This window comes from Camelus bactrianus, chromosome 21, assembly GCF_048773025.1.
Source record: "Camelus bactrianus isolate YW-2024 breed Bactrian camel chromosome 21, ASM4877302v1, whole genome shotgun sequence".
Classification (NCBI taxonomy): Eukaryota; Metazoa; Chordata; class Mammalia; order Artiodactyla; family Camelidae; genus Camelus; species Camelus bactrianus.
The window spans coordinates 10,822,740-10,836,585 of record NC_133559.1 but is presented as its reverse complement, the minus strand read 5'-3'; the positions used below and the strand labels follow the sequence as shown (position 1 = coordinate 10,836,585).

At 46.3% G+C, this 13,846-nt stretch overlaps 1 protein-coding gene and 1 long non-coding RNA gene across 2 annotated transcripts; one reads left to right on the top strand and one right to left on the bottom strand.

Annotated features, from left to right (window-relative positions):
- Positions 1 to 899: 899 nt before the first annotated feature.
- On the bottom strand, positions 900 to 2,505 carry DUSP23 (dual specificity phosphatase 23). Its single transcript, XM_010955620.3, has 2 exons — positions 2,239 to 2,505; positions 900 to 1,320 (listed from the first exon to the last, which is right to left on the bottom strand). The coding sequence occupies exons 1-2, from the start codon at positions 2,503 to 2,505 to the stop codon at positions 1,135 to 1,137; spliced, it is 453 nt and encodes a 150-aa protein (XP_010953922.2). The 3' UTR covers positions 900 to 1,134.
- Positions 2,506 to 2,713: 208 nt separating this feature from the next.
- On the top strand, positions 2,714 to 10,881 carry LOC105069504 (uncharacterized). Its single transcript, XR_835329.3, has 4 exons — positions 2,714 to 3,317; positions 3,403 to 5,482; positions 7,614 to 7,787; positions 8,851 to 10,881. It is a non-coding gene; the product is annotated as an uncharacterized LOC105069504 (long non-coding RNA).
- The last annotated feature ends 2,965 nt before the right edge of the window (positions 10,882 to 13,846 follow it).

Sequence of the window (13,846 nt, the reverse complement as noted above, 5' to 3'; positions counted from 1 at the left end):
GAATTATAGCAGAGTCCACTTGGCTGGACTATCCCATTCATCTTCTCTCTCGAAGCCACAGGTAGGGGGTGGTGCCGCTAGGATGGGATCCAGTGCAGGAGTGAAGGGAACATCTGACATACACGGCCAAGATCTGTAGCCCTGAACCTCTTCACTTAATCATCAAATATCCTCCACATAACAGCCCAGAGGGGCTCAGTGCTGGGATTCCACAGCCTGAGGTCATGGGGAAGCATAATGGGCTGGAAGTCACGGGTGAGCTGAGCAGCCCCAGGCTTGGGGAGGCACCCAGTCCCTGGGAGATGGAGATGGTGGGCACCAGCAAGCACAGCATCCAGGCCTTCGCTGTCTTGAGATGGCTACAGGGATGCCAAGTGTGGGACATGCGTGAGGGGCTGTGTCCACAGGGGCCCTCCTGGCCTGTGAGCATCACAGACTCTGGGCTGCTGGGGATCTGTTTCTTTTTCATTGACCAGCTCCCCTGAAGACACATCAAATATCATCAAAGAGCAGATATATGAGATCAGGGGGGAGGGTATAGCTCAGTGGTAGAGCGTGTGCTTAGCATGCACGAGGTCCTGGGTTCAATCCCCAGTACCTCTGTTAATAAATAAATAAATGTAATAAACTTAATTACCTCCCCCTCTCCCCCCTAAAAAAAGACCTGATGAAATAAAATTAAAAAAAAAAAAAAGAGCTTAAGCATCTTTAAGAGGCTGAAGATGTGTGTTGTAGTCCTGGCCCATACTTCCACTTTCCAGAAGTGATGACCATAGCCATCTCATCCAAAGGACAGGGCTGGCCCTTCTGCCTTTCTATATCATGGGGCTTTTGTGAGGCTCAAATAAGTGGACGTTTGGGAGTGCTTTGTAAACTGTCAAGTGCTATGCAACGTGAGCTGTTTCTTAAGTTATTTATTCAAAGCAGCAGCAGAGGGACGCCCCCCAGCCCTCAAATCAATGCAGCTCCAGCCATTCCTCCGACCAGGACCTGCCTGCAGGGAAGGGCCGCTTCAGTCTCTTAAGCCAGCTGGGTGCTGGAGGGCTTGGCACTTTCAGTCCACTTTTAGTCTCTGGCCCCATCTAATGCACAGGTCAGGGCAACGGGGCCCTGGCAGAAGGATGCTGAGGTCCCTTATTTAGTTCTCTGGTAGAACTGGAAGACCGCTTTCTCCTGCTCATAGGTCTCGATGGAGCCAGGTCGAAGGCGCCGTATCTCAGCGATGGCGTCTCCTGCAGCCAGTTTCCGCTCCTTCAGCAGGTAACAAGCCAGCATGGTGCCGGTGCGGCCAAAGCCCAGGAAACAGTGCACCCCCACCGCCTGTGAATGTGGGAGCCGGATGGGGTGGAGACCGACGCCCTCCCAACACTCTCCTGCTCCTTACTTGGGCTAGTCTCCTGTCTGTAGGTGCTCCTTCTAGGTTAGGACCAGGACTCTGCAAAAACCTCAGGCTCTCAGGGGCAGGAAGTGACATCCAAATCAGGGAGGGCTGTCCTATACTTGGTGGCTTAGAGGCCACCAATCACCTTCTTCTAAGTAGCTGGTTTCCAGTTCTGGGCTTCTTGTCTGCCTCACACAACCCCCTCTGCCTGCGCTGTCCAGTGCAGAAGACACTGGCCATGTGTGGCTACTGAGTACCTGAAATGCTGCTAGTCCAAATTGATATGTGATGTAAAATGTAACCAGATTTTAAAGACGTAGTACAAAAAAGAATGAACATATCCTGTTAAGAATTAATTTTATATTCATTATATGTTGATAACATTTTGGACTTACTGGGTTAAATTATATTATCAAAATGAATCTCTCCTGCTTTTTTTTTTACCTTTTAAAAATGTGGTTGCTGGAAACTAAAATTATATATGTGGCTCCACTCCATTTGCTCAGAGCCTTGTCCTGTAGACTGCCCAGCTGCCCAATAGCCCCTGAGTTCAACCCCCATCTCTCCCAAGTCTGTCCACCCTTTCTCCTTGACTCATAAAATTAGCTGGTTCTTCCTTCCCTCTCCTGGAGCCCAATTCACACTGCTGGGCCCCTTTTTCACTCCTTCCCCTTACCGCCCCGCTCCGCTCCCCTTCGTTTTAAGTCCTGGTTGCACTCTTCTGGGCCCATGGTCTTCCTCCAATCTCTCTCCGAATCCAGCTAAGTCATTCCCGGCCCTGAACTCTCCGGCTCCGCCCGTGTCCCCGCTGACCCCTTCCAGGTCCCTCCCTCCAGGCACATATCCCGCCTGCTGACCTCTCCCCGGGCGTTGGCCTCGTCCACTATCTGCACGAAGCGGTCGATCTGGTCGGGGGCCGGCGGGCAGAAGTCTGGGATGCGCAGTCGGTGCAGGGTGAGACCGGGGCAGCTGTCGCTATGCGGGGGCCCCCGCTCCGTCAGTGACACCAGGTGCCGGACACCATGGTCCAGCAGGAACTGGTAGTGGGCGGGGAGCCGGGGCAGCGCCAGCCCCGCGAGCCGGCCGGGGAGCACCCACGAGAAGTTGGGGGGCTGCACGCCCATGACTGGGGAAGGGCACAGGACAACGGGTACCGGGGGCGAGGCCGGCCCCTCCCGCTTCGCCCACCGCTTCCGGGGCCGGGTAACCCTCCACCTACCTAGCACTAGCACAGGGACCTCCTGGAACCACGTGGTCTCGGGGGGGACAGCCCGGTGACGTCCTGCTCCGCCGCAGGGGATTGGCCGACCCGCCTAGGGGCGGGGCTGGAACACCGAACTCCGGGCTCTGAGTGACTGAGAGGAGCCGCCCGCTCGGCCCCAAGCAGGACACTTGTTGATTGGTTGGATAGCCAATAATGGGCGGGATTACTGCAGCGGTGCGCATGGAGATTGGTGGGCCACGCAAACAGCAAAGGAGGAAAACCTAGAAGAAATTCAGAATTGTTTTCTGTGGATGAAGCAACCCGGGGTCGGACTCTGCTGCTCCCTGGCGGTCGGTGGGAGTTATTGCATCACTGGCCAACTGCCCCTGCTGCTCTGAGGGCCTGGCCTTGTCTTTCTTCACAATGGATGCCCAGGAGATGGCAAATCTACATCCGCCTTGGAGGAGGAATCTCCTCTACAATGACTCTGACAAGCGACCTTTTGAACTCGTCCAGTTAGCGGGAATCACTACTCTACAGGGGACTATTCTCATTTTTCCACTGCTGGAATTATTTTAAAAAAACCAAAAAAAAAAAAAATGTTGCTGCCATCTGGGGCCCTGAAATTTTACCCAGGATAGTAATTATATAATAATAATAATAATAATAATAATAACAACAACAACAACAACAACAACAGAACTAACAAATTGAGCATTTACTATGTGCCAGGTATTATTCTAAGTACATGTATTAACTTATTTAATTACCATAATAATCTTACGAGGTAGGTAATCTAATTAACTCTGTTTTACAGATGAGAAAACTGAAGCCCCAGAGAGTTTCAGGAATTTGACCATGAGATGACTGATGGCCGGGGATTTGAAACCAAGCAGCCTGACTCCAGAGTCTTTAACAAAACAGTATTGTATTCTAAGTTACACGGAAGGTTACCGCCTCACGGAAGGTTACCGCCTCTTTACATAACCATCCTCAAGCCCCTCAGCTGGGTTACACAGTTGCAGAATTTCTTAATTTCTCATCATAGTTCCTGATTTCCAGGTTCTTTGAGTCACCCACCCCTGGGGAGGCGAGTGCTTATCTGTGTCCTTCATAGAAGGTGGGGAAGGTGGGGAACTGCATCTGAACACAGTGTCTTAGCTGTGATGTGACTGGCTCATATCCTCATTTGAACAATGTGCTTCTAGTGATGCAGACTAATTATAATTATGAAAATTGTTAACCCTTGTTGAATTTGCTTATGTACCAGGCCCTGTGCCAGGTGCTTTCTGGAAGAGCCACATGTGGAAGGTATTTCTGTATCCCTTTTGCACATGAGTAATCTGAGGCTTAGAGAAGTTGGTTAACTTGGCCAAGCGCGCACAGCTAGTAAGTAGCTGGGCTGTGAGCCAAGGTCTCTCTCATTCCAAGCCTAGGGTACTTAGCCATGAAGATGTTATTTCCCTCCCTCTGTCCCCACCTACCCATGACACACACATTTGGCTCCAGCAAATGAAGAGGAATAAATGCACTGACAATTTACCCAGACAGCTCTGAAGCAGTGCCTCCACCTCCTCTCCCCAGCTTCTGGGAGCTGCCAAATCTACCCTTTCCTACAATCACAGCCCTGATTAAACCCTTCCTGTTTGCACTCCCATTTCCCACACCACTCCCTGTCAGTCTATCTAGCTCATCCCAGTTGATTCCTTTCCTTGCTTCCCTGCTGTGCCTCTCAGCCACCAGTCACCTGCTTCTCCCTCCCAGCAACTTCTCTCAATCCATTGCTCTCCAGTGTTTCTGGTGGCCTGGCCCCTGGAGAAAAGGCTCCAGCATTTGCTCCTTTCAGGTTGAACTTTTCTCAGTCCCTTCTCCTTGCTCGTCTTTCTTTGCTCCCTCCACTTGTCAGGGAAGAACTTCCCACATCTCTACCCACCACCCTAAGGCCCCTTCCTTGCCTCCCTGAGATTCAGCTCAAAACCCACCTTCTCCAGAGGGAAGACATTTCTGGGGGAGACAGAGATTCTTTTCTCTCCTGAACCCCCCAACAGTGAGTGATTCTGCCCCTGGTGTGGGTCTCTACAGGGGCAGAAGTGCATCCATCAACCCACCTTTGTAGGAATTCCTCCCCCTCCAATGCTCTGCCCCTGGCTTCCAACAGACCCTGGGTGGGGAGGGCCCAGGGTCCCTGCCTTGGGCTGTGTTCTGCTGTCAAGGGTACTATTTAATTTTCTATTTTGGGCCCAGTGAGCCTCAACCCGAAAGGAAAAATCTTTTCAGCTGGTTTCTTCACCAGGATCCCTGCAACTTAACAATGTCAGCCCCCTGCACGTGGCCCCCGGCCCCCAGCCCCCAGGCACACTGAGCTGCTTTTCCTTTCTCTTCTGTAAAATGCTACCCCATCTTCAGGGAGATGTAGGCTCTTTCTGTACTCCCATCTCACCTTGTATAAATACGTGCTCCTAGTATAGCAGTTACTTTATTGGATTGGGGTTACCTGTTTGTGTCAGAGCCGAAACGGCATCATCCCATCTTTGCATTTTGCACATGTAGCGTGGAGCCTGACATACAGTGCTCAAAAATGCTTAAATGGATGAAAAAAAAATCAGTGAGTAGAATGCATAGGCAGGACTGTGAAGGTACATTTCTGGGAGTGTAGGTGAGTCTCCAGGACTATGTAAACAATGTGTGTTTGTGTGTTTTTTTTCCCCTTAAACCAGCAAAATGAGTTTATTAAAGAATAGTAGAGAACTGCAATTTCAGACAAGCAAATTGTGGCAAATCATATGCAAGCCTGGAGAACAGAGGAGAGAGACTTGCTTTTATAGAGGAAAGGAGGAACTTGAGGAGGGCTGTGATGGTTCTTCATTGGCTTCAGGCAGTGGGCAGCTTCTTGACTGGTAAGATGGAAATCTTTCTTCCTGCAGGGGTGAGGGGTGTGTGTGTGTGTCTTTTTAATTGCATGAGTTTGAGGACTAATTGAGTGCTGTGTAGCATCTTCTTGAGGTGTACGTTTCATAGTCTATGCTTTTATGGAGACAAAGACTATGTCAGCATGATCCTGGCTAAGTCTAATTGTAAAAAAGGATAAATAAGCCTTGTTTTTTGTAGAGTTCTGCTCCTATCATGTGCATGTATTTGATCACATGTGTATGTGACTGTGTTGAGGGGGACATATTCCTGGAGAACAATCTGTTGACAATGATGGTTGGCTGAGTAATAAGCTTAATTTCCCTGACTTCAAAGAATTTACAACATACTTGGGGGGATTTAGACTCAAAAGTAATTGTTCTCATAGCATATATGAAGTACTAAATTATTCATCAAAGACAATCAGATAATCTATATGGAAAATTTAAACAATAATAAGCACAAATGAAGTCAATGGGGGCAAAGATAAGCTTCAGTTGGGAACTACCAGAACAGTCTTATGAAGACAGGGTCTTCTTCTATTTTGTTCTCTGTCTGTTGTGAAATACTGGAAGTAACTGTCTTTGGGAGCTCCACAGAACAGTTTTAGGGCATCCTAGCTCCCCCTTCCCCCAGCTGATAAGAACGTTTTGACCCAGTTGTCTTTCACGTTAAGGCCCCAGTTCCCTGAGGGCTTGACAACAGTGGTAGTTAGAGGGGAAGCCTGAGTCAGAGAATTCCTTCCTCCAAGTAGGTCCGTGTCCCACCAAGGCAAAGGATTGCTTGGGTTTAGGTGGCCCTTGGACCGCAGGCAGAATTCTCAGTATCTTAAATGTTCTGATCTTCCTTTGTCTAAACACATTTCACACCTGGGAGTCGATGATCTGGAAATTGGGTTTAAGAAGGGATACTGTAGTAGCCAGCCTCAGAGATGTCCCCCCAGTGAACCATCTCATGTCTTGTGTAATCCTCTTCCTCATTGATAGGGTCGGTTTTTGTATCCAATAGGATATTGTGGAAATGATGATGTGACTTCTTTGGTTCAGTCATAAAAGATATTATGATTTGTGCCTTGCCTTTCTGTGGGAGAAACCAACTGTCATGTTGTGAGGACACTCAAGGAGTCTTATGAGGGATCCATGTGGTGAGGAACTGAGGTTTCCGGCTTCCTACCAACATCACAGAGGGGAACTAGCTATTTTGGAAGTCGATCCTCTGGCCCCATTAAGACCTTAGATGACCTGCCCAACATCTTGACAATAACCTCATTATTAGAGCCAGAATCACCTGATTCCCTGAGCCAGAGTCACCCCGCTAAGCCTCAGTTAAATTTCTTACCCACAGAAACTATGAGATAATAAATATTTATTATTTTAAACCATTACATTTTGGGATAATTTCTTATGTAGCAATAGGAAACCAATACAGATGTGACCATTTAGATAGAGGGAAAGAAGAGAAATAATTTCTAATAAACTCAAGAAGTGAAATAAAATTAAGGTTTTTTTTTTCCCCCCAAAGGAAGGGTTACACTATAAGCAACTGTGGTCTATGGTGTGTGTGTTGGTTGGGGATGGGGTGTTGTGATAGGTCAATACAAATTTTCCACATTTGGAGAACCATGCTGTTTAGAGGAACCAAGCAGAATAGTGCGGGTGTGGGTTTTGTGTGTATATGGTATCGGAGGTATGAGGGTTTTATATGCTATTTGTATAGTTAGGGATGATACACAAATTACATAATAACTGGCTACGACACAGGAAGCAAGCAATCAGAATGGACCCTCTCCCGATCAGCACCATTGCCTACAAACAAATACTGCAGCTATCCTGCTGTCTATTGGGTGCACGTCAGTGTTGAGTGTAGAGACTTTGCTATGATCTGGGGTGTGGCCAGATTACCTTGGACATCTTAATATAGGTCTTTCCACAAGATGGCACTGATAGCTTTTCCTTGTTTCTCTCTCTCTCTCTCTCTCTTTTTTTTTTTCTTTTTTGTATTTGTGATCTGTATACTGTTACAGAACATGCCATGACTGATATCTTAAAATTTACCAGTTGATTTCTTGTATTCTGACAATTCTGTCATCTTCATGGCACTTAAATTATGTTTTTCCTTTAGACCATTCCAGGAGCACATTGAGACTTCATGTTGGCAGGTTGGGGGTGGTGGTGCCTTGGAAGCTATGACCAGGCAAGTTGGAGATGGAGACGGAGTTGGGGCCAGGCTTTGGTTTTGGCAAAGCTGTTCAGCAAAGGCAGGTGGAAGCAAAACCAGAGAAGAGGGAGCACTCAGGTAAGAGACACCTTTGCAGTGAAAATAGTTTTGGTGAACTCTCTCACTTGTACCATTCATGGTGCTACAAACTTTGCTTTGCCTTGGATCCGAAAGGGAGAAATTACTGCAAACTTTGCTTTGCAGTCTTCACAGTTTAAGTGTGAAATTTGGAAGGAACTTTAGAGACCTCCCCACCTCTAGTGGAGGAAACTCGCTGGTTGAGTCACTCAGTTGGTCTCGACGAGGACTCAGTCCACACTATCAAATGTTACTGGGTCACTAAACGGTGACCTCAACCAAATTACTGAAACTTTCCAAGTCTCCCTTTCCTCATGGACCAAATACAGATATCTATAATGATACAGACTATTAAGGATTATTGATAGGATTAAATAAGCCAAGCATATGTCCAGTAGCCAGCACATAAGCGGTGCTCACAAATGGAAGCTACTGCTGCTACGACCATCATCACAGGATGATTTAGAGCCTGATGGGAGTAAATGAAGAAATTACACGTATGCTGAAGTATCTCTAATGTGAAGTGTTAGTCACAGGATGCTGTGGTTGGCAGAATTCCAAGATGGCCCCAAATGACCCATTCCCTTCCACAATGGGTATCACTCCCATGATTATGCTATGTTACACAGCAAAAGGGGGCCACTTGGCAAGGGGGCCCCTGGGAGCTGAGAGTGATTCCCAGCTGACAGCTATAAGAAAGCAGGGACTTCGTCCTACAACTGCAAGGAAGTGAATTCTACCAAATGAATGTGCTTGGAGGAGGACCCCAAGCCTCAGATGAGAGTTGGAGCTTGGCTGGCATCTCAATTTCAGCCTGATGAGACCCTGAGCAGAGGATCCAGCTCACCCATAATTGGAATTCTGACCTACAGATACTAAATGGGCATCTTTTTTAGCCACTAAGTTTGCAGCAATTGGTTACGTAGCAATAGAAAACTAATAGAGATGCCTTATTTACTTACTTAATTTTCTTATATGGTCTTCTTGCTATTACAATGCCAGACCTTTGAGGTATCTAAAGTGCAGCCTTATTTCTTATCTCTTTCCCCTTTATGTCTTCCAGTCTTCCAAACTAGACCACATAGGTCCATTTTCCAGGGCAGATGGAACAAATACAGTGAATCTATGGAGCACAGCAATTGTCAATTTCTGTACCTCTCAGCATCTCCCCAACCTCCTGGCTCATCCTCCAACTGCCTATAGGCCAGTGCTTCCCAAAGTATGAGCCACAACTGAGCAGCTTCAGCACCACCTGGGAGCTTGTGAGAAATGCAGACTCTCGGGCCCCGCCCCGGTCCTGTGCGATCCCAGGTAGTTCACACGCACACGTGTGCCTGAGAAGCCCTGTTGTGAGCCCGGTTTGCCCTGCAGCTGTGTTTTCCCTTCTTCCTGACAGTCATCGGGAGCACCTCCAACACAGCCTGGTCACAAGAGGTGGTGCCTGACATCTCCCGGTGTCTCCTCTCGAGCTGAGATGCTTTGGCTGAGCAGGGCTGTCCTTGGGCAGAGGAGCCAATTAGTAAAAGGAGAGGCTTCAAAGAGGCCTAACCGGCCCGAGTAAAAGCCCGAGGTCAATTACAAACACCTAACAGTCCCTGGCTGGAACAATCTATTGCTTCACCTACAGGTTAGGAAGATACCCAAGAAAACTACGCTTAGATGTGCATTGTGACTTTCCTGCTTTTATTCCAAGGAAGGGCTTGGCTCCCAGACTTCCTTTCTGTAGGAACTCTTGAAATGTCACTTTCCACTCTACCTTTAAAGTAAGTTCCAGGCTTGGCTGAAATTGTCTGATTTATCATCCTTCAATTGAAGTGCACCACCCTCCCTCCAGTTTGGGAATAAGAGGGACAAAGCCATGGACCACCTCCTGCCACATCCCCTCAACTCCCCAGCAGAACTTCTTCCCTCCCAGATCCCATCCTTCTGGCATCTCCTTAGGACTCATCACCTCCCTGGCTCTCTGGACTGGCCTCCACTATTCCAGCCCCTACACACTTCCCCTCTGTGCAGCTACGGTGACATTCATAGAGCACAACTTATTTCCCAGTTCTTCAGTAACTCCTTATTGCCTTCAAGGGAAAAAAAAATCCAACACTTACAGACTAGCATAAGGGCCCTCCAGGATGAGGCCTCTGGCTTCTCTCTTCAGCCTCATCTCACCTCATTCCTTTGCTGCAATGTGTCCCATCACACTGAACAACGTTGGGATGCTCAGAAGCAGAGCTCTCTCACGTGCCTTTGCACATGCTGTTCCCTTTACTTGTCCCGTTCTTACCTTCACCCTGAAGCAACTCCTCACCTCCCTCAAGATTCAGTTTGGAACACGTTGGTCTCTCTTGGAAGCCTTCCCTGTGCCCTTACATTTGATGTTTTATATCTCTCTTCTGAACTTCTGTGGCATCTCTAGTCAAAACATTTAATACATTATATATTTAAGACATTTTAATGTATTGCTTTATTATACAAGTACTATATTTTCATTATAAAAGCATTTATATATACACAAAAAGAAAAAATGATTACCTATTACTTATTTATATCAGTTAGTGTTCAAAGAGAAGACGCTCTATGTTTTCCAAGGATGAAGGAAAGTGACACAAGACATGAGAGGCTGACACACCTGTTAGATGGGCTGCAGTAGCAAAGGTCCCAGGTGACCTTAGCCTGTGACATCTAAGTGAGAGGCTCTCAAAAGACCTTGCCTGGAAGCCACTCCACTAGAAAGCCCAAGAACTTCTGGAAAGTTCCCGCTAGTTATCTCAGTCTGTGGCGCTAATGGGGGGAGTCTCAAGAGATTCACCTGGACGCTGTTTTGAACCGCTCATCCGCTTATGCATTTGCCTATCTCTGGAAAAGGATGGCTGCTTCTCTCTTTTGGAAATACTGCTCCCAGCATCTCCTCTGTGGTGCAGAGACCTTCATGATGAGATGCACTGATGCTAAGCTTACAACGGACAACTCTCCTAAAGATAAGCACATTTAGATGCATCATCTTTCTTATGTATGTATGGTGTGTGTGTGTGTGTGTGTGTGTGTGTGTGTGTGTGTGTGTGTAAGTGAATAATCTACATATAAAACCCTCTTTACTGTGCGCTCTCTCTGTATATCTATATACGTTTCTCCCCACTGGCTCCTTGAAGGTTTAATGAGCTTGCTTCTCTACTTTTTAGAGCAATGATTCCCAGAATTGGTTTGATGACACCCTGGAGTGTCTTCATTTATCTCAGGGGGTGCCTTGAAATTCACAAAACAAGATTAATTTAAATTCATTTTCATTTAAAAAAGTAAACAGACATTATATAGTAATCACAGGTACAAGTGTGTGTGTTGAAATCAAACTAATAAATGCTTGCCTTAGAGAGAAATCAAGAGGACGGGGGTGGGGTTGGAAGGGACCAGAAAGGTGGTTTACTTAGAATCTTTCTAAAATATCCCCTCTAATTACTTCTAGGTTGGTATTCCCCCCAAATTAATCATGTTTTTCAAATTGGAAGTCGGGGCTGTGGGGGCCGAAAGCTCCAGCGGGCACATCTATCTTCTGTGCCTACTATGGGGCTTGGCGTGTGGAGGTCTCAGGAAACACATTTTGATGGACTGTGTGTTGGGGCAGGATGTAGTGCTGGTGGCTGAGAAGGGTGCACGGCACATGTGAGTTTCAGCTCTGTAGGATTGGAGGCCATGAGATGGCTTCAGAGACCGTGGTCTGGGTACCATCCCCACTCAAGTTCCAGGAGAAAGTAGATGCCCCAATGGTCAGAGAGAAAAGAACCTAGGCCGAGATTCACTGGCCTTAAATGACTGGCCAGAAGCTTCTGTAACTGCCTTTCTGTTAATTTGTGCAAATCATCAGAAAGCTAGATATGTCAGCCAACAGCGTAAGTGTATAAACATCAGTGACTTGCTGCTGAAGGTACAGCCCCGAGGTCGTAGATGCAGGAAAGAATTTTGAGTTCTCCATGAGATCGGTATTTTGAAGCAACAGAGCTGGTGGAGGTGGTGGGTTCAAATCCTGAATCTGCCATTTAAAGCTACATAACCCTGAATAAACTGCTTTACACCCCAGCGCCCTCCTCTTGTAAAGTGGAGATAATGCTAACGCCAACCAAATAGGGTTGTGAGGATCCAACGAGTTAACCCATGTAAAGTGCTCTGAACGATGCTCAGCAGAGCGAGGGCATCAGTGAACGCTGCCTCTTGTTATCATCATCATCACAGTAGGCGCTACGGACCTACCAGGTCTAATTGGTAGTCGGTGTTTCAATTAGAGAGTAACGGGGTATCCATTCCTCTCTGCCCTCGGAGTGGAGTGCTGTAGCGACCCTCTCTGGTCCCAAAGAATACATTCAAGACTTCCTCCAGTTGTCCCTTAGGTTAGGGTAGGAACATCATTTGCAGTGCTAAGTCTGGAAACTTAGGCAGAGGTTAATAGTATAACAAGGAAGCAAGCAAGCAAGCAAACAAAGCAGAACAGAAAACCACCACATGCAAACAGAAGTTTCAGTGAATCCCCCTGTCACACTTTGATGGGATATTCTGCTTCATGGGGGAAAAACAGTGCAAACATGTCTGGATTCTTAGACTCACAATTGGTAGCAAGGGAAGAATGTGTCTTTTAGCAGAGTTTTATGCCTTCTCAATCCTTGAAGGTAAGACATCATGAATCAAGAGACAGTTTCAAAATGTGTTCGTCATTGCCCACTCCTATTGATGAAAAAACCCCAACCTCTTTTGGAGAAAATGATTGATGAGACGAGAACCTTTGAGACCACTAAAACACGTTCCTGATTCTCTTTATTTTAGTGAAAAACTAAATATACCTATATCCCCAGTTGAGAAAGACAAATCAAGTCTCATGTCTGATCTTAGCAAAATTCAAATAATGGGTTTGAAATGCCAATAATTCTGTTCAATTCTTTTTCTCTTGTGCAAATACTGAAGAATATATGTTACATGATTATTCAGATGTTCAAAGAGTTATTTAGGATAAGAAAATTTTCAAGTCCATATAGAATTTATTTCTAGGATTGCTTATGACCATAACAGAAAAGATTAATGAGTTAGAGTTATTTTTTTGAAATTCATGATACTCTAAAGACTATCTTTGGTCAGAAATATATTTGATTCACAAGAATGTAGAAATAAAGTGAGAAAAAGTTTTTTAGAAAAAGTTTAGCTTCGTTTTTATAGTATTTTGGATCTCCAAGGCTATAGGAGTCTTAGCCGTTATCATCTTGGTGTTTCCAAACCTCTGCACCTCTTCAATTCAGTTAAACAAATATATACTAGGTATGCCTAGGTAAACAAAATATATTGGGCTATACACTTGAATGAAGATACAGAGAAAAGTACACTTTACTTACACTTTAGTGCTGTAGAGGATTGTTACAGCCACGACCCCGATGAAACACACCTGCCAGTTTCCACATCCTTTTATAATCTCCTATCACATTGACACTGGGTTCAGCCACGTGACTTGCTTTGGCCCAGCGACATAAGTAAACGTGATGGAAGCACAGGTGTGATAAGCACTTGCACACTGAGGCTTGTCCTCTTGGAACCCTGAGCCCACCATGAATGAAGAAACCCAGAATTAAATACTGAGTGGTAGGAGAGGCCAGTTGTGTTCAGTCTCCAAGGGCAATGCCCCCAGATGAATGCAGCTGCATCAGTGACCCAAGACATCACCTGCAGAAGAATGGTCCAGCTAACTTATGGAATCATGATAATCATGAAGTCACTATGTTTTGGAATATCTTGCTACATAAATGGAAAACTAGCATAAAAATTGATAACAAGAAGTGGCACACTGATATAATAAAAACCTAAACTAGGCAGCATTGGTTTTGGGACTGAGTGTCTGGTAGAGGCTACGGAGACAGCCAGCAGGGTGCTGGTGGAGCCTGGCAGACCTGAGAGGAAACTGCTACTGGAGGTTGATAAAGGGCAACCCAGAGTGTGTAATAGTGACACAACTGGCAACACTGTCACCTCCAGTAACTTGGAAGATAGAAAGTGTACTTAATGTGGATTTGCCTTGAGATTTGCATTTAGAATGA

Coding starts and splice junctions, on each gene's coding strand:
- DUSP23 (XM_010955620.3), bottom strand. CDS start 2,505: ATGGGCGTGCAGCCCCCCAACTTCTCGTGGGTGCTCCCCGGCCGGCTC. Junction 1,321..2,238: donor AGGCCAACGCCCGGGGAGAG/GTCAGCAGGCGG, acceptor CCACATTCACAG/GCGGTGGGGGTGCACTGTTT.